The sequence below is a fragment of the Mus pahari genome, chromosome 1 (assembly GCF_900095145.1).
Source record: "Mus pahari chromosome 1, PAHARI_EIJ_v1.1, whole genome shotgun sequence".
In the NCBI taxonomy this organism is placed as follows: Eukaryota; Metazoa; Chordata; class Mammalia; order Rodentia; family Muridae; genus Mus; species Mus pahari.
Genome location: NC_034590.1, coordinates 160,044,429 through 160,062,470, shown reverse-complemented (window position 1 = coordinate 160,062,470; position 18,042 = coordinate 160,044,429). Strand labels below are relative to the sequence as shown.

The window sequence follows — 18,042 nt, the reverse complement described above, 5'->3', positions numbered from 1 at the left end:
TACAGTCCTTGGTTGATTAATGAATAGCATTAATCACACAAAATCAATCACATTTTTCAATACTGTTACCATAGCTTTATCTCCTTTTATTTCTGGGTCAAAGAATGTGATTGAGTCCAATGTCCCTTGAGATTTAGAAGAATTAAAGCAATCTTTGGAGGAGCAGGAGTAGAAGCCACTCTCTCTCTGATCATCCTAGACTGTGTTAGTGTTTCCATAACAAATGTAGTTTCCTGGGACATTAAGTAACACACTTTGTTCAATCCACCATCCAGACGGAGTAAGCCTTTCTGAAGGGAAAAGAGTGATTAATTTGAGGAGGGAGGTGACTCACAAAAAGAAAAGACTTCATTAGAATTCCAAACACACTGGGAGTTAGCTACTCATTAATTAAATGATTTCAAATGGGATCAGGGTATATAATTGCTATAATTTAGGTGGAAACAATGCCACAGTAAATGTAATTAGAGAAGTAGGTTCTATAAAGATGTTTACCTCCTTCCTGGAGAAAAGTTCTGAGTCACCTGCTTCTCCCCTGCATAGGCATTTGGTACATTTGGATCTCTGGTTAAAAGGGCTTTTATTCATAGTTATAGAAACTGAGAGAAGTTTTAAGACAGTGGTTGGCCACAAAGGAAAACAAGAAGTTATAACCAAAAGTGCCTAGAAATGTTCAAATAAAAGAATTTCCTTTCAGAGATAATACTTGGGAACTTAACTGGAGTGACTTTTGGAAGAACTCTGAATCGAACTCACTGACTTACAACAGGATATCTTTTTCTTTCAAAAGAAGCTTCATCTTCATTATGAACCCTTCTGCCCACTAAATCCTACTTTTATTTGCCTGAGTAACCTATTAACCAAAACATGAAGGGTAATTCTGACTCTGTAATTTTCTTTTCTTTTTTTTTTTAATTGACTAAGTTATGTATTCACTTTACATCTTGATTGTAGCTTTTCCTCCCTCCTCTCCTCCCAGCCCCTCCACACCACCCCTCCGTACCACCATCCACCCAACCTCCCCTTCTTCCCAGAAAAAGGGAGGCCTCCCTGTGGCATCAACCAGCCCTGGCATATCAAGCCTCAACAAGACTAGGTACACCCTCGTCCACTGAGTCAAAGCAGCACAGTTAGAAAAAAGGGATGCAAAGGCAGGCAATGTAGTCAGAGTCAGCTCCTTCACCCTCCTTTTGGAGACCCACATGAAGACCCAGCTGCACACCTGCCACATTTGTGGAGAGGGGCTTAGGTCTGTCTCATTCATGTTCTCTGGTTGGCCATTCAGTATCCACTAGTCCCCAGTGTTAGTTAACTCTGTAGGTTTTCTTGTAGTGTCTTTGACCCCCTCTGGCTCCCTTATCTTTCTTCCCTGTCTTCCACAGGATCTCCCAAGCTCCACTCAATGTCCAACAGTTGCTGGGTGAAGTCCCTCTGATGGCATTTATGCTAGCCTCTGGTCTGCACAAAGAGCAAAATATCATTAATAGTGGGGTGGGCTCCCTTTCATGGCATGGGTCTCAAGTTGAGTCAGTCATTGGCTAGGCTTTCCCTCAAGTTCTGATCCATCCCCTACCCTTATACATCCTGTAAACAGGACGAATTATGGGTCTAAGCTTTTGTGGCTGAGTTGTCTTCACAATGACTCCATTGGAAGTCTTGCCTGGTTATAGGAGATGGTGGTTCAAGTTCCTTATCTCACATTGCTAGGAGTCTTAGCTAAGGTCACCTTCATAGATTCCTGGGAGTTTCCATTGTCCTGAGTTTCTAGCTGGTCCCAGAGATTCCCCCTGTCCAATCTAGTTGTCTATCAGTATTCTCTCCCTCCATCCTCCTCCAACTTCATCCCTCCTGTTCCCATCACCTACCACCCAGTCTCTTCCTTCCATTTACCGCCCCCCAATGTCTAATCTATTTCCCCCTTTATGTGATATTCATGCATGTCTACTTGGATTCTCCTTGTTACTTAGCTTCTTTGGGTCTGTGGTTTTAGTATGCTTATCGTGGACTTTGTAACTAATCTCCACTTATAAGAGAGGACATACCACGTCTGTCTTTCTGGGTCTGGGTTCCCTCACTCAGGATGATCTTTTCCATTTCTATTTGCCTACAAATTTCTGGTGTCCTTGTTTTTAAGTGCTGAGTAATGAATGATCTATTATATAAATGCACCACATTTTCTTTATTCATTCTTTGGCTGAGGAACATCTAGGTTGTTTCCATTTTCTGGGTATTACAAATAAGGCTGCTATGAACATGATTGAACACATGTGTCCTCATGGTATGGTAGAGCTGCTTTTGAGTATAAGCCCAGGAGTGGTGTAGCAGGGTCTTGAGGTAGATTTATTCCCAATATTCTGAGAAACTGTGAAATTGATTTAGACTTTCTCTGTCATTAATCAACGAGTTCTCTATCAGGCTAGAAACCTCTGTATCGGGAGAGACCCAGTCCTCAACTCGGTCTTCTCTGTTTATACTAGATAGATTCTTTGTCCCTTGGTGGGACCTTTGTAAGTCTCCCATACTCATCAGCTACATGTAAATTCCCTTTGATTTCTTGATCAAAACGGTGGTCACTAATCTCATTTCTATCCACAAATTCAATCTCTATGCAGGAGACTCCCAAGACAGATACTGCCACATGACCTAGTCGCAAACCTCATGCCTCTGAATATTAGTCTCCATGTATCTTTCACTACCTTGTACCTATTATAATTCTATTTCCTTGACCAAGGGGAACATGACTTCCTTAACTTGCTTTTCCTCTATCTAGGATAGCTTAGCAAAGTCCTCTAGGGATGTATCTAAGTCTCTATAAAGGTGGAAGAGCTAACTCATTGCTCGCCATGCAGGTATGAAGCCCTGCTTGAGATCCTCAGCCTACATATAAAAAACATCTGGGTATAGTAGAATTCACTAATAATTCCATAAGGCAAAGGATCCCTGGGGCTTGCTGGTCAACCTACATAGCATGCTAGTTAAGTTTTTGACCAGAGACCTTGTCTCAAAACAGTGTGTGGATAGCATCAGAAGAATTTCCATCTAAAGTTGTCTTCTGACCTCCATGTGTATTCCTCTACATGTGTAGTCACACAGAGATGTACACAAATATGCAAGTATGGCATGATAATTGTGATTATTTAAAGTATCTATTTGGTTGGATGTCTAAGAATTTAGGCGGCATATAGTACACCAATATATATGTATAATCTCTTAGGTGAGAGTTTGAGAACCCTGAATAATCAACGAAGTTCAACCAAATAACAGTAATTATGCCAACAAAAAGGAAGATTTATTGAACATTTGGAATATGATAAGCATTTTGTGTGGATTACCTCATTTATTCCTGTTTAACAGAAGAGGAAACTGAGATTGAAGGAAACTAAAGGAGTTAGTTAGCCAAGAATGCACCACTGCAAGCAAATGACAGAAACAAAGAGCACACAGTGGTTTCCATTGTTCACAAACACTTCCCAGCAGTGTTTTGAAGTGTTTGGTTACTCATTAGCGGCCATTGGACTGCACAGTGTGGTGCCCAGGCTTGGGTAGAGGTGGGAGCTCTTACCTCCAGCTCTAAATAGCCTGTTTGCACAAAAGGCACAAAAACCATAGAATTCATAAACCTTAAAGAACAGTTGGAGAAAGGAAGGAAGGAAAGAAGGAAGGAAGGGAGGAAGAAAGGACGGAATGAAAGAATGAAGGAAGAAAGGAAGGAAAGAAAAATCTATAGGATGTTTATAACTAGAACGTCCCAATTGTGATCCTATTTGTCTTGTCTCAAGGTCTAAAACCTGTAATGAGTGCAGAATATCACAACTGACCTTAAACTATGGCAGTCACTATTGGCCTGGTCTCCAGTTGGGAATCCCTGAGGCATGAAAGTGAACAAACAGGATTATAAAGTGCTAAAGCCAGGACAGTCTTAAGAGATGAACGTTTGGCCTACTCCCTTCGTATAATAGAAACAAACTAAGGCCTGGACATCTCATAGAGACCAAGCTAGAAACCAAGTCTTCTGACGGCTAATTCTTGCCTTGATGAAGGCTTTTCATGGGAAACATTTCAGTCTTTCTGGTTGAGTCACAGATATACATTGCCACAGCACCATGGGTTTCTGCTTCAAGAGGAGTGCAGAAAGGATATGTGACTGTGTCCAGGGCTTCCAGCAACCCCAGAAGTCTTCAGCTAAGGCCTGATTTTCCAGTGTCATTACTTATTCCCCCAGCCTCTGGCACTTCAAGAGTACCCTGAGATTTTCAAACTCTAGCTGTCCTTGCAACTGCAACAGTTAAACCATAGTCTCTTCTAAGACGAAGGGTCTTCTTGGATATGCACAGACGCAGCATTCCCCTGTACTGCTTTTCTCTTAACCCTGTTACATCAAGTAAATAGACCACAGACAAGAGTGTTTTCTGGTTTTAGGGGAAATGAGAATCTTCCCTTGAGACAGCTTAGCTGTTGCCACTGAGCTTCTCCACTGGGTGAAGTTCAGACATTGATGAAGTATATTTTGAGCTTCACCGGTGAAGAGCAAGATGAAGGGTAAGTGTACAATCCTCCTTTAGAGATAAAAAGGAATCTCTGTACATTACCCAGAAGAATGGGACGGACCCAGTTGATCCAGACCTTCCCTGCCACTCACATAGAGTTAAGTGTGCCTCAAATGCAGTAACACAGTCAGAATACATGCAATTTCTCCCTTATTGACACACAGAATTTATTTCTCATTCCTCCAGGTAAATATTTAAATCGCTGTGAATTCTGGTGAGTCACACACTCTCTTCTCCAGTACCTCTATCCAGGACTCAGACTTAGCCATTGCTAGGAAACCACAACACAATCTTGCTACCCAGCCTCGACTTCTTTCACTGCCTGGATGTCATTAATTTGCGAGCAAATTATTAGAAAGCTGGAAAACAATTCTGAAATGCCTGCAGATTTATGATGAAGTCATTCCACAAAAGGTCATAGGCAACCGTGCCATAATTAAAGCTTCCATTAATTTTTAAAATATACAATAACTTACAAATGCAGCATAAATTAACCAGATGACCTTGAAGAAATTATTTAGAGCACAGCTTCATCAGAAGGTACTATCTAGGGACTTTCTGAATTTCTATTTTTGTGAGTAAGATTGATCCATTTTTTCCATTCTTATCTTTTATTGGCTGCCAGCAAAATATTTATCTGAAATTATATAGTGCTCAGTGACTCCAGGCAATACATAGCACAGGGCAGAGATGGTGCATAGGTGAGATACACCCTTCCTTTGAGTCTCAGGCTCAGAGGTGGAGCAAGCATAAACCACAGCATCCCAGGCACTGGTGCAAAAAGTAGTTCTTCCCTTCTGCTATGTACATGATGTTACATGTATAGTTTTATAAATGATTTTCCTTTTGTTCATTTTAAAGAATTTGTTCTCATTATATGAACACTTGAAAAATGTAAAAAAAAAAATCTATAGATGAGAACATAAATCCCCACTGCAAACGCTGTTTTCAATCGTATGCAATATTTTCCCCACCTATTTATAATATTGCCTTTCACTTTCTAAGATGCTAGTGAGAAACCACAGTGAGGAGGAGACTCTACAAAGGGCAGAAGTATTCTGAGGCCCAGGGTAATCACAAGACACCATTCTATCTAACTTTCTGTCTCTCTCATTCTGTTTCTGCCTCTGTCTGCCCCCTCCGCACCTTACCAATACCATTGCCACTGCCATCAGCACCAGCACAAAAAAATCAGAAAACAGACGCAATATATCCTGTAGATGTTGATCTGTCTTCACAGAGGATAGAAGAGGGGTGATAACATAAGCTTCCACTCAATAGAGGATTGACTACATATGTGCAACTTGCCTCTAGAACTCTTAAACCATTGGCTTATTAATAGTTGCTATCAATATATGTAATCAAATAAAACAATAACAAGTGTTCTTGCAATAATAGCAAGTGTGTTCACTCTGCTAAATGTCCTCTAAGAGTTCAATTCTCTCAGAAAGGCCTGGTTCCCCATGTGTATTTTGTCCTCTTGCCTGGAGAATCCTGCCTCCACTCTTTCTGTGAAGGAAACAGATAAGAACGGATTTCAAATTAAGGACGATCGGTGTTCTGGGAAGGCCAGCCATCAGTGGGCAGCAGCTATGAGTTTCCAAATATTCAAGTAGCATGTGTGGCTGTTGGTGTGCATCCAGGATGCCTGATTGTTTTCCCATTAGGGTGTAGATGGAATTAGTGGTTAAGGAGGTCAGCGGCTACCAGGGAAATTGTATTGAGTAAAAGTGAGACATGAACTAGATCTTAATAGATACAGGCAGGGGGTCAACAGCACAAACCCTGCGCGCAGAGTCTGCATTGGTTGCTGATACTGTGTCTGCAAGATGGTGGAAAGAGTGGGGAATTAAAAGCCTTGAAAGTAGAAATGTGGAGAGGTGTAGGGAAGGGCCAATTGAGAAAGAAAGCCAAAACCATTGGAACTGACACAGCAAAGTAATAAAGCTAAAGAAAATGTCATGAATTTTAGGAGGAATGAGGGGGTACTTCAGGAGATAGAGGGGCAGCAATAATTTTAAATATTATAGTCGCATATGAAATTCTAAAAAAAAGATGCGTTAAATTAAAATTTTTAATTAATAAAATTTAAAGAGCCAAATTTCAAAACAGGAGTTAAAGGGAATCATTGTCCAAACAACTCAATTCTTTTCTCAAAACTAAGTCCTTTTGTGAGTTAGAATAATTACAGTCTGTGATGGTGACTGAGAAATTATAAGCCTGTAAGACTTAAATCAGGAGCCAAGGGAAACACTATGCCGAAGGACAAAGGGGTATGATCAAGGAAGGAACTTAACAAGAAATAAAAAAAGACCCTGAACTCAGAAAAGCCCTGACAGAGAAAAGCAAAAGGGACAGTTGTTTTTCTTCCTGTCATTATAATTCCCTTTTTGTGTCAAACCCTGAACCAAATAAAACAATAGTAGAATAAAAACGTGTGGAAAGGCAATGCCTGCTTTTAAGCAGTCTCCAGTCCAGTCTAATAGTATCACTCCGATGTGCGATCATGCTCTCGGCTGTGGGTGACTCAGGATGTTAAGATTGTTGCAAACCTGCATTTCTCTGACAGAAAAAGGCCTCTCACTCTAACTGCAAAGGTGATAAATATGAAAAAATGCTGTGTAAAAATCACTGTTGCATCATCAGGATACATTAACAGTGCATTCTTGGTGACAGTGACTCAGCAACTACACCTTTAAGTTTCTGAGTAGATCATAAATTGTCTTCCATTAATTTAACTGGAGTTAAGGTGGCTTTTGCAAAAGGACAGAACCAGAAGCAAACGTATAGTAAATGGATAGATTGTACATGTTCATTCAATGGCAAGACAGCATATATCATGGTGGATCCTTGGACCACATGAACAGGCCCCAAGTTAGACAACAATGATTGAAATAAGCATATAAGTCACTTCTGTTGCCTATATGAATTATATTTTAAAATATATAAATGTAATGTGGACTCATGTTCCCAGAAATTACCAAAAAGTAGAAAATACATATATCAGTATCCCATATATAGTTACGTATGAAAAGCGTCAACACTTACACTAGAAACATCTATGGAAGCAGCAAGAAGAATGGATCTGAGATTGCCAATAAATGTTCAGCTCTGAATCCTAAGTGACAACCAAGCGAGACTCATGAATTTCAAGTGCTAAGTAAGCAGGACTGTAGGCTCTACTCTCTAGACTTTTCTGTTTGTAAAATGAAGTTAAAAATATATATAAAGTAGTTATGAAATTATAGACGAGAAATCTAAATTCCAAATCACCCAAGCCAGGAGAGTGCCTTCAGAGGATTGTGTGGTGAAATGGCTTTGCTGGAGAGATGAAAAGGAAAGGGCAGCTTCCAGCTGAGGAGTTCGTCATGAGATTCCAGCATGTGCTTATACTGTCTTTATGGAGTCTCAATGCTGCAAAGTTTTTTAGGTGTGAGACATTTGAACAAGCATGGCAGCCTCCGCTTATAATCCCAGAATTTAAGATGCTAAAGCTGGAATATCCCCATGAGTTCAAAGCCAACTCCATAGTGACTCCTATGTCAGGACACTCTGGTCTAAACCATAAACTGTCTCAATGACAAGCAGGTAACGGCAAAGGAAGTAAAGAGAAGACCTTTATTTTAGTGACAAATATGCTTTACACGGCAACTCTCTAAGAACCTAGAGGACACTCTGCTAAGGGAAAATTCCATCACAGAGAACTCTTCACAATGCCATTCACGACAGGTGTCAAAAACCATGAAGCTCATAAAAGAGAGAGAGAAATGGCCAGTGCCAGGAATTTGGAAGGAGGGATTGGAGAATTAGTCAAGAGTCTCCCTAGGCAGGATGACTGAGCTCTAGAAGCCATGTAATACAACATCCAAGCAGAGGACCTAGAGGTAGCAAATGGTTTTGTGAACTTTAAATTAAGTCGAGAGTGTAGATCTCATCTTAAGCATTCTTCCCTCAAAACCCACAGAACATTTTTGTAGGTTATATATCATAATGTATAAACAATGAATTCTTGCAAAGTTTGGTAAACTTTACTTTGGAAAAGTTTAAAAACTAAATGTGGCAGATTCTCAGTCATTTCTGGAAAGTGTATTTTTAGTAGGGTGTAAAGAGACACATTGGAAGAAACAATTTAAAGGCAGGAACAGTGTCTGGTTAGTTAGACTTTTTGACACTGACAAGCCAACTGACTGATGATGTTAGGGAGCAAAGAATGATTCCAGCTCATGGTTGCAGAGCTATCAGATGACAGCAGGCTCAACTGGCTTGAGATAAAAAGTGCAGCATGGCAGAAGAGCTTGCTGTGTGACTAAAGTCATCCATTTCTTAGTGGAGAACAAAGAGAACAGGCAAGAGTCTAGGGGTAAGGGGCATACTTTAGGGCATACACTCTAGTCCCTCTGCAGTCAACTAGGCCCCTCTTCTCCCATCTCTCCACCTTCTAATGAGCCATCAAATTACAGATGGATGAATGGACTAGTAGCCTGATGAAGAAAGAGTCCTCATGATTCAGTCACTTCTCAAAAACACCACTGGCCACATGGGCCTCTCCAGGAGAAGCCTCACACCACCACACCTCTGTCAAAAGCCGAGATTCTGGTTTCAAGGCGATTGCCTGGACAAAGCTCCCAGTGCACACTTGTTCAGAGTCAAATCACAGCCTGCGCGATCCCTCTGCTTTAGTTAGCCTGCGATGCTTTAAATGTTAAAATGAGTAAAAGCATACAAAAAAAAAATGTACTTCATGGCACATGAAAACTGTTTGAAATTAGATATTTTTCCCCCTTAAGTTTTGATTGGCACCCACAGCTTCCCATTGGTCTCTGTGGCTGTCGTCATAAAATGACCTGGAGCAGCTGAACAGCTGCGACAGAAACACTAGAGTCAGCAAAGCCTGAATTCTTTGCTGCCTGGAGAAATGGGTTTTTGATTTCTACTCTAGTTGGCCAAAAATTTTCCACTAGTTAGCCATTATTGGAGGATTAGACTTTGGAGATTAAAGCCACCTATGAGTGAACTTGTGTGTGAATGTATATGTATTTCTGTGTGTGTGTGTGTGTGTCTACATGTGTATACATATATGTGTGTGTGTGTGTGTGTGTGTGCATGTCAAAGCTGGAGAAAACAACTCCAATGGCAATGAGGTGTCATTCCTCAGGCTCAACCTCCCTGCTCTGTCTGTGCTTTAAGTCAGGCTCGCCTCCTTACTTTTAAATACCCAAGAAGAATAGGCCAGCTAGTCACTGAGCTCGAAAGATTCTCCTTTATCAGCTTTTCTTACACTGAGATGACATGTGCACAATACACTGCCTCGCTATTTATGTGGGTTCTGGAAATCAAACCCAGGTCTTTGTTCTTGCAATGTAAGTACTTTGCCAACTGAACCATCTGTGGAATCCTACAATGGAGGCTGTTTCTCTTCATCCTTACATCCAGGTGAGGAAACTGAACATCAAAGGGACCTCACATTGGTGGTAAGTATCATCCCTGAGATGGAGTTTTAGTATCTAGCATCAACCTCTATACATAACACTTTGAAGACTACATGGAAACCGGTTGGTAAGACTCGCCATTTTCCTTTCTGGTTGTCACCAGCCCCCAGCGCATCCCAGTGTGATGCAGAATTCCTGCATCCTAGCATTCAGCACTAGCATCCCTTGCCCCAGATGGAAGTTATGTCTCTAAATGGCAAGAAGCCTGGTGAGAAACTGAAGAGTGGGAACCAAGCCACAGTGTGAAAAGCTGTGACTGAGGAGTTTCACTGGATTTGCCTATCACTCGAATGACTTACTTTGGGCAAAGTAGAATCAGGCTCTTCCAGCAAACAACAGAAAATTGAAAAACAGATCAATGGGAATAGCTCTGGTTCATTTCCAGAGATTTTATCAGATGCAGTTACTAGGCGCAAACAATGCATTTACAGCTTAGAGTTGGGCCTCCACACCCTACTCAGGCTATATAAACGTAAGTGTGTGTTTTCCGTTGAGCATGTAGCTGCTGGCTCTTAAGTGGAAACGAGGTCTTTGCTTCTATTCAAACCTCTGCAGCTTTGTGGTTTGCATAATTTTCTAGGCAAAAATGTTATCTCTCCCCTTCACTTTAGCTATTAGTTCTGCTAGTAGAACAATGGATCATATATTTATGCCAATTAAAGGGGGATTTGCAAAGAGAGCCAGCAAGACAGTAGAGTCTAGTCAATTTACTGAAGGCATTTGTGGGCTTCCCTACTTCGCAGCCTCTTTCTGACAGGCCTGGCACATTCCTACCCTTTCTGTTTGTTCAGACTGTGGAGCCCTTTGTAACTATTCCTCTGCCTTTTACCACCTGTCTGATGACATCCAATGGCAAGCATGATTTGCCTCACACCTTGCCTTTTAATTAACCCCTAATTCTTTCATGTTTTCATCATACCCTTTTCACACATACTGTGACATAAAGTTCCAGGACGGGTCTTCTGTAGCTTAGGAAGCGGTGAGCACAGAAGGCCACCCATCACTGCTTACTACATCATTAGAATCCTGACATGTTCCTACAAACCCTAGTGCTTCCTTATTGGACAGATCTTAGAGATTTCTTGTCCCTTCCTTCATTTGAGTTCATAGTCTTTGTGCTTATGTTTTCTGTTTCAGACATTTCTCCGAGCTTTGGCATCCTTGTCTGCTCAGGGATGCTATTCCCGTCTATACTGCTCAGAAGGTCCAATGGAATCACACTTCAGAAAACACCTCATGGTGACACCTGACCCAGAGAAGGCAAAAGACATATGCATACTGGCTGCACATGTTTGCTGGATTCTTAAGGATTATGCTGACATCACCTCGGATGCTTTTGCTGTGTGCTCCTCTAAGTAACTGAATTTTATTCGAGGGAAATTCTACTCTTCTTGCCTTAGATATCTTTTTGGTTTCCCAAGAGGCTGCATAGTAGTCCCTGTAAAATATTAGCTATATCATAGTGAATTGGTTCCAAATTTTCATATTAGTAAAGAAAATCAAATGCAGGATTGAGGATGCAGGAAGGAAGCTTTTCCATCAGACTCTTCACCTGAGCCAAAAGAAAAAGTGCTCCCCTTAAAGTGTTATTTTGGAGGGCAAACAACCTTTCCTAGAAGTAGTGGACCATAAGGGGCCAGATGCTCTAGCATCCACTGTCACCCTGTCACCTCAAGAGCCTCTGCCTGAGACCACAAGAGGCACTCAGGCATGCCAATCACCCAGTGTATTCTCAGCCTTAAGTAATAAGAATGGTCACATTTCATTGTGAATTAGGCTAGAATAGATGGCTGCTGTCAAGGTTACCAGGGAGACATTGAAATAATAACATTTGAAATGACAATAGAAAAAAGAGCAACGAAGGCAAGCAAACCGCAGCTCTCCGAGCTGCAGACTTTCTTGTCTCTCCCGTGCGTACTCCCCAGCAGATCACAGTGTGCAACTGGACAGATCTCACAGGAGGGAATCAGAAGCCATTCTCCAGAGGGCTCTCACTCACAAGCTAAACCTTCATGCTATTCTGCTGGTACTTCACTGTTTTCATACACACCACTCTGCTCAGAGAATAGATATACCTAGTTTGATCCCAACCCAACTGCCAAGCACATTACTTTTAAGCAATGACTAGACTCTAAGCTTTGAACGACAGAATTCCTAGGGTTGTATAATTGACTAAAAAAACCAAAACAAAAACAAAAACAAAGAACTCCCAGGGCTATGACTGAGGACAGTCATAAAGATCATAATATAGCCCTGATTCTTGTGACTCATAGGATTATTTGCTTACTCATTCATTCAATATTTCATTCACCCAATAAGAATACATGGTTAAAGTTTGTGTTAGTACAAACCTAACAGATACTACTAACACTCAAGAGATAAGATGTAGAAACATCTCCCTCATAGGAGCATAACTTAGCATCATGCCCCCTGTTCATGCATGTATATGTACACGCATGTGCATGCATGTGCATGTCTGCCTGTGTACCTGTGTATGTGTGTGTACGTGTGTGTGTGCATGTGTGTGTGTGTGTGTGTGTGTGTGTGTGTGTGTGTGTGTGTGTGTGTGTGTGTTGAAGTCCACATGTCCTTATGCTCACCTCCTGGCTTAAAAGCCAGGGTTCCCTGATGGCTAGTATACCTACATTTACTCTCACCATTTTGTCCTACATAAGATCAACCCAGTTGACATTCCAGCATGAATATAGGAGGAATTCACAGCCTGTGGTGGTTTGAAAAGGAGTGGCCCCCATAGACTTCCATGTTTCAATGCTTGGCCCAGTAGGAGTGGCCTTGTTGGAGTAGGCATAGCCTTAATGGAGAAAGTGCATCACTGTGAGGGTAGGCTTTCAGGTCTCCTAATGTTCAAGCTCTGTCTGGTGTGATACATAATTTCCTTTTGCTACCTGCAGATCAAGATGTAGAACTCTCAGCTACCTCTCTAGCACCATGTCTGCCTGTGTGCCGCCATGCTTCTTACCAAGGTGAAAATGAACTAAACCCCTGATCTGAGCCAGCTCCAATGAAGTATTTCCCTCATAAGCGTGGGTATGGTGTCTCTTTCCATCAATAAAACCCAAACTAAGGCATAGCCCCACTCTAATATGAGGAACTACTAGGGAGTAGACAAGCTGCTAGTGGGGGTAGAATCCATTTTCTTCAGTGATATGGCTCCTGGTAGGTTGCCTATTCACCAGTGGACAGCCTTATACCCGTAGATATACATGCTGCCCCAACTGCACTCTGTGAATTATGATTTTAAAAATTAAGAGAAATTGTAGAAGACATAAAGATGGGAGGGATGGATGTAGGGAGATCTTGGAAAAATTACAGGAAAGGAACAAGGAATGAATGAAATCAAAACACGTAATATTCAGGTTTAAATTTCTTAAGTAAAATTTTAAAAATGTAAAGCAAGAGCCCAAACTTGTATATTTTCATTTTGATGAATGCTTCTAAAACCATCTTAACTTCATGAGGCAAGTATGGTTTTCAATCCTGATTTCTTATATAAACTACTCATGCTGCATATTTGAAGCAAGACAGAAGAGATACAGAAGCTCTGGCAAGCACTTCCACATCCTCATGGAAGGGAAGTATTACAGAACACTATCTGATCCCTTTGTAAGTGATTTGGCTCTGAGTTCAATCTCCCATCATAACCATGCAGCAAGCTCAACTCCATATGAAGGGGAAAAATTATTACCATTTAAGATTAGATGTATACAACATTTAAACTGTTTTCTTAAACAGTCTAAAGAATACCAGGGCAAGGACAGATTACTGGGCACGTAGTGTTCAAAGCCATGCCCAAGAGAAGCATAAATTAATAATAATATTAAAGTTAATAAGTTAAAATATTAAAGTTATATCAGAACAGAATATATCAGCTATGAGCTAAAGATAACCAAAATAGGCAAGCCTCTCAACAAAATAAAAATAAAAATATAAAAGACAGAATAGTTGAATTTGGAATATTTCACCAAGATTCTAGGACCATGTCAGAATTGAATTGGAAAAGTAATGACTTCTGGATTATATACCATCAGAAAGTAGCTCATACTACTTCTTAAATGCAGATTTTCATGTCATGTAGAACTTAAAACCACAACCTAACCTTTTTACTCTATCACAGTAGACAAAGACCTACAAAGGAAGAAGCCTTCTATTCTATGCCTAATGAGGAAGTAAAGGACAGGGAATGATTTTGGAAAGTTATCTCATGTCCTAAAATCTTCAAACAAGAGTTTTGTGTTAAGGATAGAAGTGTCCATATTATTTTATTTACTTCCTGATTTAAAAAACAATATGAATCTTTGACACAGTATTCTGGGTTCCAAAGCAGAGTCATTTGTCCATCTGATTTTCTCAAGTGGGGATAATAGATATTAGGCATTTCTTTCTGAATTGTCTATCTGGATATTATCTGGCACATAGTAGGCACCACCAATATTTTTGTTTGTTTGTTTTGTTTGATTTGGTTTGGTTTGGTTTGGTTTGGCTTGGCTTGGTTTGGTTTGGCTTGGTTTTCCCTGAACAAACTCTAGAGGAACTCATTATCTACACCACATAATACATTTCCCCAGAAAAGTTGTATTGTAACACACAAGTCCAGCTTAAAAATATTTGTCATGAATGTATTCTCCCTCATGTCTTGGTTGACATGTAGCAGTTCAGTTCTGGGGTTAGCATCTGGTCTTTCAGTTCTGACCAGCGTGTCAGGCTAGTTCCAAGTTGAATGCTAAGCAGATACTCATGTGTGAATGCTAAATCTCTCAAACACATCACAGACTTAACTTTCTTATGTTGTTGAGTTTGACATAAGGGGAATACTTCCCTGTGTTTAAATTGTGAGAAATATCACTAGCCAATGAGGGTACAAGGCCCTGTGATTCTGTCAGTAGCTCTGTGATTTGATGTGTACAGATTTAAACATTTCCGTTTCGTAGATGAGGAAACTCTGGCCTTGGGAAGAAATGACTTCTTGTACTCCACAGGGAAATGCTGAGTCTATAAATGAAGGGGGAATGAGGTCTCCAGTCTCTTCTCTGCCACAGTAAGGAAGTACTCACGTCATGATGTGCGTCTCTACTCCTGCCTCCACCAACGCCCCATCCACGAAAAGAGGCAGCAATGTGAAACCATACTTGTCCCAGGAATGGCCCTCATCAAAACTCACCCTGGGGCAGAGACAAATACATGGAAGACACAGCTGAAAATACAGTCACAATCTCTGACAAACATATTTTAGGTTATTTAAGTTTCTCTATATCTTGCTATCTGGCAATTTGGATAATCAATACTTCATCATCAACATCTCCCTGTATCATAAGATTTGATGAAAATTTCTCTTCCCAGAAAAGGCAGAAATGGCATAAGACCTGTAGAAATATTTTAGCATGTTAGAATTGAAGAAATACACACACACACACACACACACACTCACACACAAGCAGGGTAGCTCAATGGATAGAGTGTCACATTTCAAATACAAAGAATGAAACTGGAGGTTCAATTTACAGCACAATCAATTCAGCCTTTTGAGTTTCTGACACAGATAAATTGAGTAGTGTGGGAATGCCTTGTAGAAAGGATGTGCATGTGTCTTTCAGATCAAGCTTTTAAAAAAAAAAAAGCAATTTCCTATTTGTTCAGAAGGGATGTTGGGACTATTCCACCTTTTCAATATCACTTTAAAGGGTTTGTAGGAATGGCTAGTGTGTGTCTGAACTGCTCTGAAATGTCCTGTACCATCTTTTGTCCAAGAGTAACATACAGGTCTGGTCCTTTGTGGATGCAGAACATGCAGTTCTTTAAAGGATGCTTCTAGTGGAGGGGACTGCACTGGTTCCATGTGCCTGCTTCCTTCTTTTTCCTGACTATATCAAGTACCTGTCTAAATTTTCATTTAAGTAGAGTAAAGAGCCCAAATGTGTGTTCTTGGCTTCTTAATCCCCTAGGATCATTTTTGTCCTGTCAAGTTCCTAAATCTTCTCTAGGTAGAAAATTTAAGATTTTGAACCCTTCAAATATGTGGAACTTTCCATATATTAAATACTTTAAGCACTCAGAGGTTAGAGAATTTACTTATTTTATTCTTTGAATGACCCCTTACACTTCACATATATATCTTTGTTACTTGCTTTGTCATTTATATTATATATCATTTCAGGAAAAGTGCCTGACTCTTACTAAACTGTGAACTTTTGAGGTCAAGGACTGTTCCATTCATCATCATAGCCCTAATACTTATCTGGACTAAAGAAATGTTAAATGTTAATGCATGAAAAGAAAAGGAATGTGAGAGGCCATCTTTTATCCCACCCACTCAATTTTTCCAGTATGATGTTATTGACTTCTGTATATTGGTTGTAGGAATCACCTATCCTATGAACAGCAAGCCACTCCATTCCCTTTTCTATTCAGTTTTGAATTTCTTGATTCTGCTGTCACTCCCTCTCTGGGTTCCTAGCTTGTCATTCTCTCCAAGTATACAGATTCCAAACAGTACTGAGGACAAGATCTTAACTCATCTAGGGTAGCCGGTATGACAACAGTGTTTCGGGTTATGGCATATCTTCATCCACAGCCATAAAAGAAAGTTTCCATGAATTTCTAAGTGGTCAGCATCTATCACTTACATGTTAAGGTCTCCATTAGTTCAGCCATTTATTTATTTTTAAATTAAGTTGAAAGCTAAGCTAGTGTGCACCAAGATGAGAAGACCTGAGCTTCTGTGAAAAGAGCATGATTCTAACTTCCTTGCTACTGTATTTCAGAATTTCCTACAGTAATAAAGGTAGTTGTAGAGTTTCCCATGACCACTAACTAGTTAGCTGTGTTTGGTAGCTCCAGGGTTAAGGAAAAATATCATAGATTTTATGGTTTCTCTTTCAAGCCTGTTTGTTGATGTGACTCTAAGCCGATATTGGTTACTGTTTCCATAGAATAATGCCAACATGAGTTCAAGGCCTCTTTCCTTGCTTCATTGAGAATTTCCCCTCTGATAAAGATGAGTTGGCAACAAGTGCAAAACCAACTTCAGCGAAGGCCACATGTGTCTCACGGTTAGAGGTGCCCTCTTCTTATATGTTTGCCAACCGTGCAAAGGGAGAGCTATTTTTACTTTACAAAGAGAAGATGACACTATAAGGCAGAAGATGAGGTCACATCGTACTTTACAGCATCAAGACAGTCGCTTAAAGACAAAGCTAAGTGCAAATAGAGAGAGAAACTATCAAAAACAGAAGCCCTGCTGTATGGCATAATCTCGATGGAAGGATCTGATTCACAGGTTATAGGAAAGAATGGTGGCAGCAGATACCTAAAGAGTAGTCCATGGCGTCAGGCAGCCTATGCAAGTGGAGTGCGAGGACGATATATCCTAGTGGGATCAAGTGCACAGTCTCGAGAGGCAGAGTGAGGATGGACCCCAATGACCTTCATTTATGATTGACAGGATAGTTGGAAGCCCACAATTGTGTCATGTGGATGCTTCCTGGAAAGAGTAATTTCTAGCACTTGGCTGTTTTAGGCTGAGGCAGTTAAAAAGGAATAAAACTCCTGAAAGAAACTCCAGAAAACACAATAAAAAGCTTAATGTCCTTTCTCTAAGAACTTTGGGCCTGGATTGTCTGTCCTTAATGATGGCTGGGACTTTGCAAATATTCAGAGATAACTGCATTGAATGTCATTCCCAAGGGATTCTCATTTTCCTCACCACATCAATAGCTCATTAATGTCCATGACAAAGAAATTGGGAATCCCATACAAAGTCTATATGTGAAATTGAAATCAGTAAGACTGCCAATAGTTAAGGACAAAGTAAAATTCTGAATGACCTCCAAGTAATGGCAACACAGGAAAACAGATAGCAAATGATATAAAGTCCCCTGATCAAATGATTCACACTTAGTATGTGCCTCAGCTAGCTGTGTCCTCAGTCATAAGAGTAGAGCAGTATTTCCGGAGAGGAGAGGAGAGGAGAGGAGAGGAGAGGAGAGGAG

At 40.5% G+C, this 18,042-nt stretch overlaps 1 protein-coding gene across 1 annotated transcript in view; it reads right to left on the bottom strand.

The window, feature by feature from the left end:
• The window catches only part of Sorcs3 (sortilin related VPS10 domain containing receptor 3), a 590,588-nt gene that overhangs the window by 64,031 nt on the left and 508,515 nt on the right, over positions 1 to 18,042 (bottom strand). The window contains exon 14 of the mRNA XM_021196078.2: positions 15,109 to 15,216. Coding sequence (XP_021051737.1) covers positions 15,109 to 15,216 — 108 coding nt within the window. The remainder of the gene's footprint in view (positions 1 to 15,108; positions 15,217 to 18,042) is intronic.